Here is a 13,189-nt window from a genome sequence, read left to right as displayed (position 1 = left end):
GGCCGCCGCCTGGACACGGCCCGCCGCCCTCGGCGGGGCCCCGGAGGCAGGTGAGGCCCGGCCCGAGTGGGGCGAGGGAGCAGCCCGGGGGGGGCGCTGTGCCCCGTGGGGCTGGGACGCGGCGGCCCGGACCCCCGCCTGGCTGTGCCCGCGGGTGGGGTCACGGAGCCGCTGCGGGGGGCACCGGGCACCGCGGGCACGCAGCCCCCCGGGGCACCGGGGGCCGCCTCCCGGGGCAGGCTGGTGAGTGGGTGCCGGTGGGCGTGTGCTGCCGGGCACCGGGGGCTCTGTGCTCTGCCGGGGAGCAGCCCACCCCCCGCGGTCTCTCCGGGGCGCTGCTCCCCCGGGCTCTGCAGGGCTCTGCCCCCGCCCCCCCCCCGAGCTCTCCTCCCCCCCAGCTCTCCCCCCCGGGCTCTCCGGCTCTACCCCATGCTAGGACCTGGGTTTGGCTGTTTGCATAGAGCATCCTCCCCCGGAAAGTGCTGGGGCTCCCGGTGTTGGTGACCGATGAGGTAAGGGGGAGCTTCGGCAGCACCACGGGGGAAGAGCCCGGGGGACAGTGATGGGAGCTGACCCTCCCCTCCATCCTGGGGGGCTCTGCCACTGTCCCCCGGTGTGGCGGCAGCCGATAGCCAAGCGCGTCACTGCCGGTGTGGCTGGGTGCAGGAGATAAGTTTTGCACCTCAAACGGCTCAGAGCTGGGTGTCTGAGGGCAAAGCACTGGTGGCAGGGGCCGCAGTGCCTGCATGTCCCCCCAGGCTGGGGGGGCTGGCTGTCCCTCCCGCCCCTGCTGGGCTTAAAATCAGGGAGGGCAGCTTTGAGCCCTCCAAAGCGCTCACCCCCACGGGTGCTGCTCCTCCTTGCTTCTGTGCCCTGGCCGGGGGCTCTGCTGGCTGGCCCCACCAGTCCCCAGTGTGCAGCTGCACCCCAAAGGGCTCTGAAAGCCATTTGTGTGGTCTCGGCGATGGCAGGGGGGCTGCAGGCAGGATCCTGCTCCCTCCCCGTCCCGGCGGGCGGCCCGGAGGGTTTGGAGCACAGCTGTGTTGCATCAGGGCCGGGAGGAGGCTGGAGCCGGGAGTTTTCCTCATGCTGGCAGGCGGTCAGGGCGCAGCAGAGGGATGCAGCCGTGCTCTGCAGAGTAGGGATGCCACGGGAATGGGAATGCTTTGCATCCTGCCCCGCTGCTCCGGGTTGGCCTCGCTCCCCGAACAGGAGCCCCGCACCCCCAGCTCCCTGCGCTGCTGCAGGGCACCATCGAGGCGGCTGAGAAATGGCGGCTCGGTTGGGCTGTGAGCACCGGGGCGGCTCAGGCTTGTGGCAGCCGAGGGCTGGCTATAAATACTTGGGAGATAAACGCTGGGGAGGGAGAAGAACTACTTAAGCTGAGGGACAGTCTTGGCAAAAGCACAAGCGTATGTGAGCGAGCCCCGGGATGTGCTGCAGCTCGAAGGAGGTTCCCAGAAAGGCTGATTTTAGGGTCAGTGGTGCCCCAGTCGGCAGGGGAGGGTCAAGGGGAAGGTGTCTCTCTTCCTACCTGGCTTTTCTGTGCTCATGCTGAAGCCAGGGCTTTGGAGGCAGCCTAGAGCGAGGGAAGGGGAATGGGAACATCTTCCTTCGGGCCATAGCCAGCTGCCATACTCTCGCAGCAGGCACCCAGTCTTCGGTCCTTCTCTGGCAGGAATCGGCAGAGCCCTGAGCACTGGGTATTGTCGCCTCTGCCACGGGAAGTTCTCCTCCAGGAGCCTGCGCAATGCCTTCGGGAAGGTGCCTGTCATGGGGGAGAACTCGGAGAAGCAGCGACGTGTGGATCAGGTCTTCTTCACCGACTTCCAGCGGCTGGTCGGCGTGGCGGTGCGGCAGGACCCCGCGCTCCCCCAGTTCGTCTGCAAGAAATGCCATGCCCAGTTCTACAAATGCCGCAGCGTCCTCAGGACATTTATCCAGAGGGTGAATGCGTCTCCCACAGGCCATGTGAAGTCAAAAGGAAAGTACGTTGCACTTCTTTCTTCCCGGGAGCTATCAGGAGCGATAAATTGCCCCGTGTTGATGCCGGGTCCCTCCATGACCCCTGAGACCCCACTGTGCTGTTCTGGCTTTTGCAGGAGCGGCGCGGCCCAGGCCCAGCCGGGTGCAGACGGAGGTGCCTCCTGCCTGGGTGAGTCCCTGCTCCCAGAGCCACTTCTCTTTGCTTTCAGTGATACCATCAGCAAAGCACTGGGCTTTACGGGTGTTGAGGAGCAACCACCCGGCAGGGCAGTTCCTGTGTCACTCCACGCAGCCGTGCCCTAGTCTGGCTGCTTACAATTCCCCCTCCTCCCTGGGCCAGGAGCTCTCCCCTCCAGCTCCCCAGGAGGATCCTCACTGGCATTGGCCTCCCTGAGCGGAGCAGAACTGGTGTGGGCTCACGTGGAGGGTGCAGAGAGCAGGCAGATCTGGCTTTGGTGGCAGTGCCAGGCCCATCCCCGCTGCTGCAGACACTGGGGGTGATTGGAAATTTACTTTCAGCTGCAAAATTCACGGTGCTGGCAGTCAATGGGACTGCCCCCCCCCCAGTCCATCTGGGTGTCTCCCACCTGCCTTATGGTGCAGAAATGCAGTGTGGCCTTGGGGGGAGTGGGTCCGCAGCCCTGTCCCCTCCCTGGGTGGGGGGAGCGGGTCTTTCCCTGTCTCTCCCCGCAGCTGGCAGTGCCCTTTGCTGGCCCAGGGCACTGACTGTGTGCGTGCTGCCTCTCCCCTCCCACAGTGGACCTGATCACCTCCAGCCCCCAGTGCCTGCACAGCCTGGTGACGTGGACGCACACGCACGCCGGGAGCTGTACGTCGGTGCCCAGCCTGCAGAGCGTGCTCTCCTCCGAGTACTGCGGCATCATCCGCGCTGTCTGGGGCTGCGGGGATGGGCACGACTATGTCATGGATACAGATTCGGACTGTAGCACGGTGCTTGTCGACAATGCTTTGTCTGTCAAACGGGAATGGAACAAGAGCACGGCGCAGCACTTGACTGACAACGGGGCAGGCGCAGACAATGCTGAGGCTGTTTCTGCTCCCAAACCCCAGCATGCTCCAGTAAGGACAACTCCTTGCCAGCAGCCCGCAAACAAAGGGACCACATCGGTGCCACTGAACGTGGAGAATGAGCTGCCGCAGGACAGGGATTCATCTCACTTGCAACTGGACAGCGTGGCCTCCATACAGGAGAAAGCCCTGTTGCAGCCCGTGTCACCACTGAGCAGTGTCACAGGTAAGGGATTTGCCTTCTGACCTCCCCGCAGGCCTCTGGGAAAGGGCAAGGAGCTGGAGAGCTGGCCAAGGGAGCAACGATGGGGCTGGGACCCCTCCTTGGAGACTGCCGCTCCTCAGGGAGGACGCGGACCCCAGCTGGGGACTGCTGGTTGCCCAGAGAATCGCCTCTGACCAGGGATGCTGAGCCTTGCAGAGGGGAAGGGGGAATGTGGGTTTGGCTGACCACATCACCCAGAAAGAGCCGGTCTCCTCACCCAGTGCGCTGTTTCCCCCTCACATGGCACGGTGAGAGCTGGCTGTTCCTTAGCAGGCTGCGCCTGGCTGGCGGGAGGCTGCTGTCCTGGGTAATGTGTGCCTCCTGAGTGGTGCAGAACGGTTGCTGCTTCTCCTGCACCACATTTGCCAGATGTGTGTTTCTGCTGAACCCAAACCCTCTCCATATGCCAGCATGGAGGGGTTTCCCCTGCCCCGCTGCAGCTGATGCCAAGCAGCAGGAGCCCTGCTGTCCACAAAGGGAAGTCTTTGGGTGGGCTTGCTGTGGGCTGAGTTAATGTGGGTTTACTGCTGAGCCCCCATGAAATGCTGCTTCCAGAAGAGAGGAATTAACAGAGATTTTGAGTTACAGAATCAGGCTGTGTTTAGCTCTGACAGCTGCAGGTGTCCGCTGCTGGAAAGAGGAACAGCAGCTGGGACATATGTGGGGAAAAGTCTTTCAGTTACAAAGCAGGAGTCTTGGGGAAACCAAAAGATGCTTGTGGCAACTGCAGGGTGAAGGCTTTCCCATCCCTAGGGCGCAGGAAGAGCAGTCTCTGAGCACGAGACATGGAGTTTGGTTTTAAATAATCATTAACTTGTTGTGGAGCACATATTTTCAGGCGGTATGAGCCACGCTGAGTGAACCTGGAGGGGCTGGTTCCTTCTCAGCAGCTGTCTCCGCTGGCTTGTTCTTGCTGCTTTTCCTTGTAACGCACCGTGTTCTCCTTCATTCCCTAGGACAGTTGAGTGGGAAGCAGGTTCTGTCTGCAACGTCGGATGAGCGGGTAAAAGACGAGTTCAGTGACCTTTCTGAGGGGTGAGAGAAGAGTGGGTTTAAAATAGCGTAAATGTCTTCTTTGCGAGTATGAAATGACCTGCCTCGGAGAGCTCTTTTCTCCACGAGTGACCTGGCCCTCAAGGCCTCTTGGAACCAGTGTCAGAGGCGCAGGCTCTGTGGCAGCTGTGACAAAGCTCACGCTGCTGACACGCTGAACTCCCCTCCTTGCTGCCTCTGCTGCTGCGGGTGGTGGTTTGCACAGCGGCGTGTGTGTGTTTGCACACGTGTGTGCTCTCTGGCTGCTTCCAGCAAACCAGGTCCTGTTTCATTCCCCCCTCTCTGCTCTGGGGAATGAGTCATGCAGGGGGCAGGGGGGGCTTGCTTGGTCCTGGATGCCGCTGCTCCACCCCTCAGCCTCAGAGCAATCCCCTTTGCGGCCGCTCCAGAAGAGCGGTCGGTGTGAGAACGCAGGCAAGAGGCGGCACTCAGAGAAATCGCCCTGTTTGCTCCCGGGAAGAGGAGGGACACTGGCAGCTTAGCAGTCTCCATGATCAAAGATTTGGTTAAATCCTTCAACCATAGGTATTTAAAGTGAATAATGTAAATAACTGGTAATTGAGTGCAGTCTTTCTGTGTTTAAAGTACCAAACGGCTGAGTGCAGGCTTATTTCAGTGTGTCAGCTCAATCTGTCAGCTGTCATATCCAAAGTGCCACAACAATTTACTGCCTGTTTCCTGGCTTCAGAATTAATTGCTTCTTGTATGGCTTAGGACTTAAAAGGAGGAAAAAAGAAAAACCCAAGCCTATGTGGCTGCTACGTATGCAGAGTGACCTGCAGCTTAATTAACCTGCGCCAGACAACTATATGATGTTCTTGCTCTACAAAATTATTTTCCCAGCATAGAAAGCGGTGGCAACATCCCTCAACAATGAATAGATCTTTTCAGTAACAGCCAGTCTTTTGTTCTCCTGACAGTGGTTCAATTATTCTTACAGACATCTAGTCCTAAAAGGACCTGATTTTGCTATTTGCTGTGTTCCCCAGTGCTGTGTTTGCTTGGGGAGATTATGGGGGAGGAGCACACGTGGAGCCTCTGCTGCCGTGCCGTGGTGTGGGGGAGATGGATGCGCTGAGAGTGAAGAACACACATTGCTGCTGCGGATGCTGCTGCTGAAGTGCCAGCCCGGTGCTGTGTCAGTAAAGTGCATCTTCTCTCTCTCAGGGACTTCTTGAGTGATGATGAAAATGAGAAGAGAAATGTACAATCTTCAGATGACTCCTTCGAGCCTTACCCCGAAAAGAAGTAAGAGGCTTCCTGCGCGGTGAGCAGAGCTCTCTGTGGATGGGGGGGGGGCTGGTGCCCGCCTCTGCTGTGTGTGCACCATGGTGGGCTCCGCTGGGCCATCGCGATTGCTTTGCTTTATGGTTTCCGTTCCCTACGTGTTTCTTACGTGTTCCTGCCTGGAGGTCATTGTGTCACCCCAGCCCCTGTGTTCCCCGAGCTCCCCATCGGGTTGAAGCTGGGCCACCTCCCTCACCCCCAAGCTTGGCCCTAGTTACTGCGCTTGCATGACTGCGTGCCTGCTCCTGCTTTGCCACGTCACACATCGGGTTGAGCTGTCAGACCCGGTGTAACGCTCGGGGGCGATTAGGTGAGAGGGCTAAAAACCAAGATCAAGTATTAAACCACTGTCTGTCTTCTTTCATCTTCTTTGGAAGGGTTTCTGGCAAGAAAAGCGACAGCAAAGAAGCAAAGAAGGCAGAAGAGCCCAAAATAAGGAAGAAGCCAGGGCCTAAGCCAGGCTGGAAAAAAAAAATCAAATGTGAAAGGTAATAAGGAGCAGGTGGAAGCTGGGTGACAGCCCTGCGCTTGGCACGCTGGCTGACAGCAGGCCTCTGCTTTGCAGGGAGGAGCTGCCTACCATTTACAAGTGTCCTTACCAGGGATGCACGGCTGTCTACAGAGGGGCAGATGGCATGAAGGTGAGTTCCCGTCCTGAAACTGTAGCTTGGAGTACCACAGAGCCATTTCCGTATGAAGAGAGGCTCCGTGACAGGTTTAATTCATCGCCTCGCTCCGCAGGAGGCAGCGAGCCACTGAACAGTCTGCTGAGAGTCCAAGGCCTTTTTCTGCACTCCCAAACACAACAGGAACTGCTCTGGCTCTCATGCTCCTGTTCTGGAAGTGGGCTGCTGGCTCGGTGGCAGCTCTTGGAACAAGCTCTGCTGTGTCCTGTGAAAGCCCCTGCTGCCAGGGGTAGATTGGGATGCAAGTCTGTTTTTTTACAGTGAAGCAGCGCTGATGCGTGAGCCTGCCAAGATGGGGGTCTCGTTTTTGGGGAGATCCAATTTTTTTTCCAGTGGGGAAGCTGCAGCCCTGTGGTTAGAAGCTCTGTCCTTTCTTTACAGAAACACATCAAAGAGCATCACGAAGAGGTTCGGGAGAGGCCCTGTCCTCATCCTGGCTGCAACAAGGTGTTCATGATTGACCGGTACCTGCAGCGTCATGTGAAACTCATTCACACAGGTGTGTCCCAGCAGGCGATGGGCAGCACAGGCACCCAGCACTTCGCTGCACAAGGCTTGTAGGTGCCGTGGCAAGGCTCTGCGTGGGGTGCAGAACCGTCTGTCTTGCCTGTAAACCTGCAACAAGCCATCACGTGGAGGATATGAGGCAGGGGAGGAATTCAGACTCCGCTGGCAGGCGTGGGCAGCTGTGTGTGTGTTTCATGTACTAAGAAATTGGCAGAATCGATGACTCTTTCCCTTTTTCCATTGCAGAGGTACGTAATTATATCTGTGATGAATGTGGGCAGACATTTAAGCAACGCAAACACCTCTCGGTCCATCAGATGCGGCACTCGGGAGCAAAGCCTTTGCAGTAAGTGCACACTGACCATCTGTTCGTAGCTAAGAAAAGGGATAGGAGGGGTGGTGAAGCTGTGCTGAGCTCCCGCAGTCGCTGCCCTTAGCACAGAGCAGTTCTGCGATACAAAGCCTGCCTGCGGCAGGCAGTGTCCTGGCTGAACTGTAAATGTCCATCCCCATGCATGCTCCAGCTCTGGAGCTTCCCATTGCTGAGCAAGTCTTGTGCCTCCTTCCATTCCTGTTGTTCAGAGTTTAGCAGGCAGTTGCTCGGCTACCCGTGATGGGCTGCAGGCCTGAGGAGCAGAGTCGTGTTGTGTGGCTGGGGTAGTTGTGGGAGATGCTGTGAGCGAGCAGCTCTGAGGCTATACTCATCCCCTCTTGGGCTTATTCAGTGTGACAAAGGGCAGACGCTATGACTGGGTCCTTGGACTTGGTGCCGACACCCCACTTTGCCTTCGCAGGTGTGAAATCTGTGGTTTCCAGTGCAGACAGCGAGCGTCGCTCAAGTACCACATGACCAAACACAAAGCTGAGACGGAGCTGGAATTTGCCTGTGACCAGTGTGGGAAGCGCTTTGAGAAGGCCCATAACCTTAATGTCCACATGTCCATGGTGCACCCTCTGACCCAGACTCAGGACAAAGCCAAGCCACTGGAGCCAGAGCCCATTCTCCTCCTAAATACTTCAGGGACTTCGGAAAGTCAGGTGGTAAAGCCAGAAGTGACTGCACAGCAGGAGCCCACCTGAGGGGGACGGGGAAGCTTTCCCAGTCCAGCCCTGTAGAAACCTTATAGCAGAGTGGAGATTTTTTAATCTACATTTTAGTCTCCCAAAGAACTCAGTGGAATTAGCTTCAGCTTGCTCAGAAAAAGCTTGTTATCATGCTGTGATTCTCCATGCTCACGTCTGATTCAGCAGTGTTGTACTAAGAGTCTGTCTAATCCCAGGGGAATGGATGTTCGGCAGCACCCCTTCGTGGTCCCCCTTCTCCCCACGCACACCATTGTAGAAACAGAGTTGGCCACAACTGTTCCCTGCCCGCACAAGCTGCTGCCTGTACAGAAGTGCCCTCAGGTGGCTCTAAGGGTATGTAGGACAGTGGAGCAATTTTAAGTAAACACTTTGTTTTGGAAAAAAAAAAAAATTACAACTCCCAAAGCAAGTCTAAACTGAAATTTGTAACCTACTTTTTATTGTAACAAGAGCTTCATGGTTATGCTTGTAATAAATTATTTACAAAGTAATTTGAAAGAAACAGCAGTGGTGAAAGGTAGCACCTTGTCTGTCCCTCCATCCTAGCCAGGGTGTTCTGCCCGTCACTCAGAACAGGACCAGCTCTTCCTCCAGCTCCATGGCCACAGCAGGCCTCGAGGCATGCAGGAGGGTGGCTCTCAGCGCTGGGTCAAGTTCTTCACACGTGGCCAGGAGCTGGGGAGAGGGCAAGCAGCCGCTATCAGACCTGCTCATCCTTCCTCAAGGTGAGTTACAGCAACACTGCAGTGTTTTGCTGTAGTGCAGGGAGAGGGAAGCTGTTGCCAACTGGCACAGAAATACCCATCTCCTGGCTGACAACCCGCTGCTGTGGGAAACTTCAACAGGTGCTGCTCTGCTGGGCTTGGTATTTCCCCCCAAGACCAAGCATTAAGCGAGCAGCGGGAGCAAGAATGAGCATTTAAAATGGCTGAGAAGGAGCCTGCAGGCTGGGAGGGAGGATGTGGCTTTAGCACTGGACTGAGCAGCAGATGTCCTCCACCACTCCTAAATGTGTTAGGGAAATGCTGAGTGTGTCACAGGTTAAGCAAGCAGCACCAGTACAGGAGTGGTGCCCAGGAAAGGCTACACAGGCAGAAGCAGCACTCCCAGCTCTCGCACACCAGGAAAAGAAAAATATTAACACACCGGTTGTATGTTTCCAAAGCTTTGGGCAGGGCAGCGTGGGATCGCACCAAGCAGGAACTGCCGGGCTGTGGAGATCAGCTCCAAGGGATCCCCCTGGAGAACACAGAGACAGCCGATAAAGGCCAAGCGCAATGTCACTTCCAGCCCTCAGTCCTTGCCTTCCAAAGTGAAACAGGAACCATTACGTCACACCTAGGGGCTATTCAGAGGTTCTGCACATCAGTCAGTGACTACATCCACCCTGAGGTTCTGTACAAGTAAGACAGCAGCAAGGCAGCTTCTCTGAACCCCAAGGTGCGAGCAAGCTGACTGCCTGCAAAGGCAGCTGCACAAGTGCCCTTTGCTTTGTAGAGGAAGGTGGGAACAAGGAGGGATGCTGCAAGTGGCAGGGATAAAGATTAGGATTCACAGTTACAGAGGAGTCAGCTTCACTCACGTGCTCTGTGGGGTCTGGGCTCTGGCCTGCTTGGTCAGACTGCGGCAGGTCTTTGCCTTCCACAAAGAGTCGAAGCAGCTGGATGTACAGATCGAGCGCCACGTAGAGGAAGGTGGGCTCTCGAGCGAGCAACTCATGGTGAAAGCAAGGGGTGAGGCTAAAGGAGGTCACACCCGGTGTCTGGTTAGCACTGGTTCTGTGGTAGACTCAAACGCGGAAAGACAGAAGGCAAACACAGCTGGTGCTCTTGCCGCTGTCCATTTTACAAGTCCCATTGTGTGCAGGGCCGCCCCCCTGCCAGGAGCAGGAAGGCAGCCAGGGACACTCCCATCTGGAGCATGAAGAGAAACTTCTAGCAGAAGATACAGGACTCATTAAATAGCAATTCTGCCATGATCAAGTATTCTCTCCTGCACAGCTAATGTAATTGCTCAGCCCACCTGCAGGCCAGCCATAGTTACCTCTGTGCCAGCTGTTGTACATGAAAACGATCAGCCACAAAACCACAGAATGGTTTGGGCTGGAAGGGACTTAAAGGTCATCTCGTCCCAACTCCCCTGCCATGGGTACACGAGCACCTCCCTTCTGAGCCCAGCAGGACATTACCTGTAGAATGCAACAGGCAAGAGCCGGATGTGATGGTCCGAGGCTGCACTGCGGAGGACATGGTATTTCCTAGGGTCTGCAATGGACAAAGAGAAGCACTAAGCATCTTTAGTAATCCTCAGGCCACCTTGCATACTTCTACAGCAGCACAGGGGCCATACAGTTTCCTTCCAGCCCACAATAAACACTGGTGCTTGGTGGGGGTGACCACTGAGAGAAGCGAGTTTCCCCGCTGAGGCTTTCTCTACCACAGGGAACAATACTGAATTTCAGTTGTTCCTGATCATCAGCTGGGTCACCATACTGCAGGGCTGAGAAGCAGGATGTTCTGGAATTTTACTCAAGCAAGTGTTTTTTGTGCTGCTTACAAAGGCCCCTCAGTTCCTTCTTACAGGTACATTCATTCATCAGAGAGAGGAGAGCAGCTGGCAGCACTGAACCTCACCTCTCCACCCTTGCAGGCAGGACTCGCTCACCTTTCTCTGCCGAATAGAAAAGAAGTGGCCAGGACATGCCCCTCTCTTCCAGGCACTGCAAGATCTCCAGGGACCATTCCTGAGAAGTCTGAAAATCAACTCCCTCCTGGGTGTCAGAAAGGACAGGTCAAGTTAGGCTTAGGTTTTAGTTGCATCAAAGCAGAAAGGAACCCCTCGTAAGAGAGTGTGTCCATGAAGTGCTCTATTAAAGGACCTTTACAAATTCAGCCCAAGTGCTTCCCCTGGCCTGGCAGCCTGGACTCCCCCAGGCAATCAGGCACTGGAGTAACACAGTGCCTTGTCACCAAACCAGGCCACCACAGGGCTCAGCAGAGAGCAATTTGCAAGAGAGGGGGAAGCAGCACCGATGAGCAACTGACTCATCACCAGCACACTTCCCAGCAGTGCTCAGCACAGAGCCACTTCATGTCCTGCACCAACCCAACCCCACTCCCCAGAGCAGGTTTTTTCCCCCTCTAACCTTCCTAGTGACAACATGTCTTGGGATTGTTGAATGGCTGGGTTTTTTTGTATTACTCATTTTACTTGGAATAACCTCCCAGATAGGTTTGCTCAAGATGTTTCTTGCCTCAATGACTCTTCCTCCAGACCCTCCCAGAGGCAGACCATGAGACAAAATGATTATTTTTAACTTGAATCTGCTCCCTGATCCAATCTGTTAGGTGACTACACAAACGGCTGCACTTCAAAGCTGAGAAGACAGCAAAGGGACAGGAACAAGCATTCACAGGTGGGAGGATGCTTAGGACAGACAGCTGCTGGAAGAAACTTGTCATCTTTGCTTCATTTAATAGCATTAAATCATTTGGAAACTAATGTTCCTCCTTGCTGAGGACCCCTGCTCTTATGAAATACCACATATGTTTCCAGCCTGAGGAAAAATGTCCTCCAACAACTGTGAGGCACAACACAAAAGCTAAGAGAGAGAGATGAGGTCCCTGTGCTACCTGGGAGGTGTAAAGTCTGAACTGAAAATAGCAAGTCATTCAAGTAAGAGAAATAAAAGCTACTATAGTGAAAGGGGAGATAACATCGGTTAGAGGAAAACACAGGTTTAATCTGATAGGGACAGAAAGGCTTTCAGCAGGCTCTGTCTGGGATGCTGATCCCTTCCTTCTGGCAGAACAAGCTACCAGCCTTCACAGTACCGGTACAAAGCATTTTTAGGCAGCAAACCAAGCCGATTAGACACATTTGTGTCATGAGAATTCCCTCAGGGCTGAATTTACCTTTGGTGCTATTTTTGCTGAGATGACATCCATGAGCGCAAAGAACAGCAAAGAAACAAGAAGCTGCAAGGAAAAGAGAGACTGCCTGTTAGTTGTATCTGTGGTGGTGACCCAGAACTTTTGCTTTCCAGTCCCAGTCAGGGAAATAACATTTCATCAAGTATGTTCCCAGGGTGGACCTGGGATGAACTACAAGCACTGCTGTTCCTTCCAGGTGAAGGCAGTGTGTTTGAAGACAACAGACTGCAGCCTGACCTCATCGTTCATTGCTTCCAAGGGTAAATTCTACACTATATTTACTACTCTCGAAGCAAGGCTTGGCTGCAGTCAGAAAGCTGGACAACAGATGACAACCTCTGTCAAACACAGGTAAAACTGAATGAGCAAGCACAGATGTAAACCTGGAGGACAGCAGTTGCTGGTCCACAGCCAGCATGGCATACCACCAGCAGATGCTGTGCAACCTCCCATCTCAGCAAGCCCATTGTAATCTTGTCCCAACATACACTGGTTATCACTTTTCTGGATCCCTACCATGCAAATCAAAGGATGCAGTGGCTTTGTGATCCTAGGAAATTAAAGTTAACTAAGTTATTTGTGCTGCTAAAACAGTTGTAAAGCTAACCTTCATTTCCTGTCTCTGAGCAGGGAGCGGGCTGAGCCACACAGCATATTCTGTGCACCGCAGGTCTGTTTGCACTTGCACAGTGGTCAGACCAGGGCAGGGAACATGGCAGTGAGAGACCTTTCACTTCAGCTGAGAATTCTCCAGAGGCACAGACTGCTACACGTGGATGGATCAAACAAAAAGGAGTTCTGGATGTGGAAATCCTGGGTTCCTTGCATTTAACTACAGTGTGCCATCCCCAAAATGTGGCTAATTTCACAACACTCTCAACAGAGAGAGATCTGCCCTTTGTCTGTTGCCTGAAGGGATTCAGCACCTGACCTCACACCAGTCCTGTGTGTGGGACCAAGTCCCCACCACAGAAATATTTGTGCAACCCCATAGATATTGGGGCAGTAGTAGAGGGTCTGACCTGAGGCCTGAACTCCAGGCAGCTGCTGGGACCCCAATTACACTCAGCCCTCCCGCTGTTCTCACTTTTCCTGGCATCCTTCTCCTATCTCAAGGCAGACTTTGAGGTGAAAGCTGCTGTTATTCCACATCTACCAAATGCTCATATCAACCCAGTGAAACCAGTTCCCGACTAGCAGCTTTTGGCTCTGGACCAGTATAAACAGTGGAGGAGTCAATCCTGTAGCAAAAGGAGCTGCTACCATCACTGCTGCCTGGAGCAATAAAACTTAAGAGTAAATCGTAAAGCACAGCTTCCGCTTCAGCACTATTCACCTGTGAACGTCTCTGTACAGGG

The 13,189-nt window shown here is 54.8% G+C and overlaps 2 protein-coding genes across 6 annotated transcripts in view; one reads left to right on the top strand and one right to left on the bottom strand.

The window, feature by feature from the left end:
• Positions 1 to 81: 81 nt before the first annotated feature.
• ZNF276 (zinc finger protein 276) lies at positions 82 to 8,401 on the top strand. Of its 2 annotated transcripts, XM_080364885.1 has the most exons (11): positions 82 to 512; positions 1,679 to 1,988; positions 2,103 to 2,155; positions 2,744 to 3,241; positions 4,237 to 4,315; positions 5,501 to 5,581; positions 5,998 to 6,108; positions 6,186 to 6,261; positions 6,688 to 6,805; positions 7,060 to 7,159; positions 7,608 to 8,401. In XM_080364885.1, exons 2-11 carry the CDS (start codon positions 1,774 to 1,776, stop codon positions 7,891 to 7,893), a joined length of 1,617 nt encoding a protein of 538 aa, XP_080221011.1. In that variant the 5' UTR covers positions 82 to 512; positions 1,679 to 1,773; the 3' UTR covers positions 7,894 to 8,401. The 2 variants fall into 2 exon arrangements, with proteins under 2 accessions (XP_080221011.1, XP_080221010.1); XM_080364884.1 differs by lacking the exon at positions 82 to 512 and having other exon boundaries at positions 538 to 1,988.
• Positions 8,306 to 13,189, bottom strand: part of FANCA (FA complementation group A) — a 42,030-nt gene continuing 37,146 nt past the window's right edge. For 3 of the 4 annotated variants that reach the window (XM_080364851.1, XM_080364852.1, XM_080364853.1), the window contains exons 38-43: positions 11,814 to 11,876; positions 10,564 to 10,669; positions 10,088 to 10,163; positions 9,482 to 9,638; positions 9,046 to 9,138; positions 8,306 to 8,574 (exon numbers count right to left, since the gene is read on the bottom strand). In XM_080364851.1, the coding sequence (XP_080220977.1) occupies positions 8,467 to 8,574; positions 9,046 to 9,138; positions 9,482 to 9,638; positions 10,088 to 10,163; positions 10,564 to 10,669; positions 11,814 to 11,876 (603 nt within the window). In that variant the 3' untranslated portion in view covers positions 8,306 to 8,466. Of the gene's footprint in view, positions 8,575 to 9,045; positions 9,139 to 9,481; positions 9,639 to 10,087; positions 10,164 to 10,563; positions 10,670 to 11,813; positions 11,877 to 13,189 lie in introns of those variants that run through there. The other variant, XR_013923657.1, reaches the window with a different exon arrangement.

The sequence above is a fragment of the Falco punctatus genome (assembly GCF_963210335.1).
Source record: "Falco punctatus genome assembly, chromosome: 14".
Classification (NCBI taxonomy): Eukaryota; Metazoa; Chordata; class Aves; order Falconiformes; family Falconidae; genus Falco; species Falco punctatus.
Note: the sequence above shows the minus strand (reverse complement) of the source record. Positions and strands in the feature narration are given on the sequence as shown.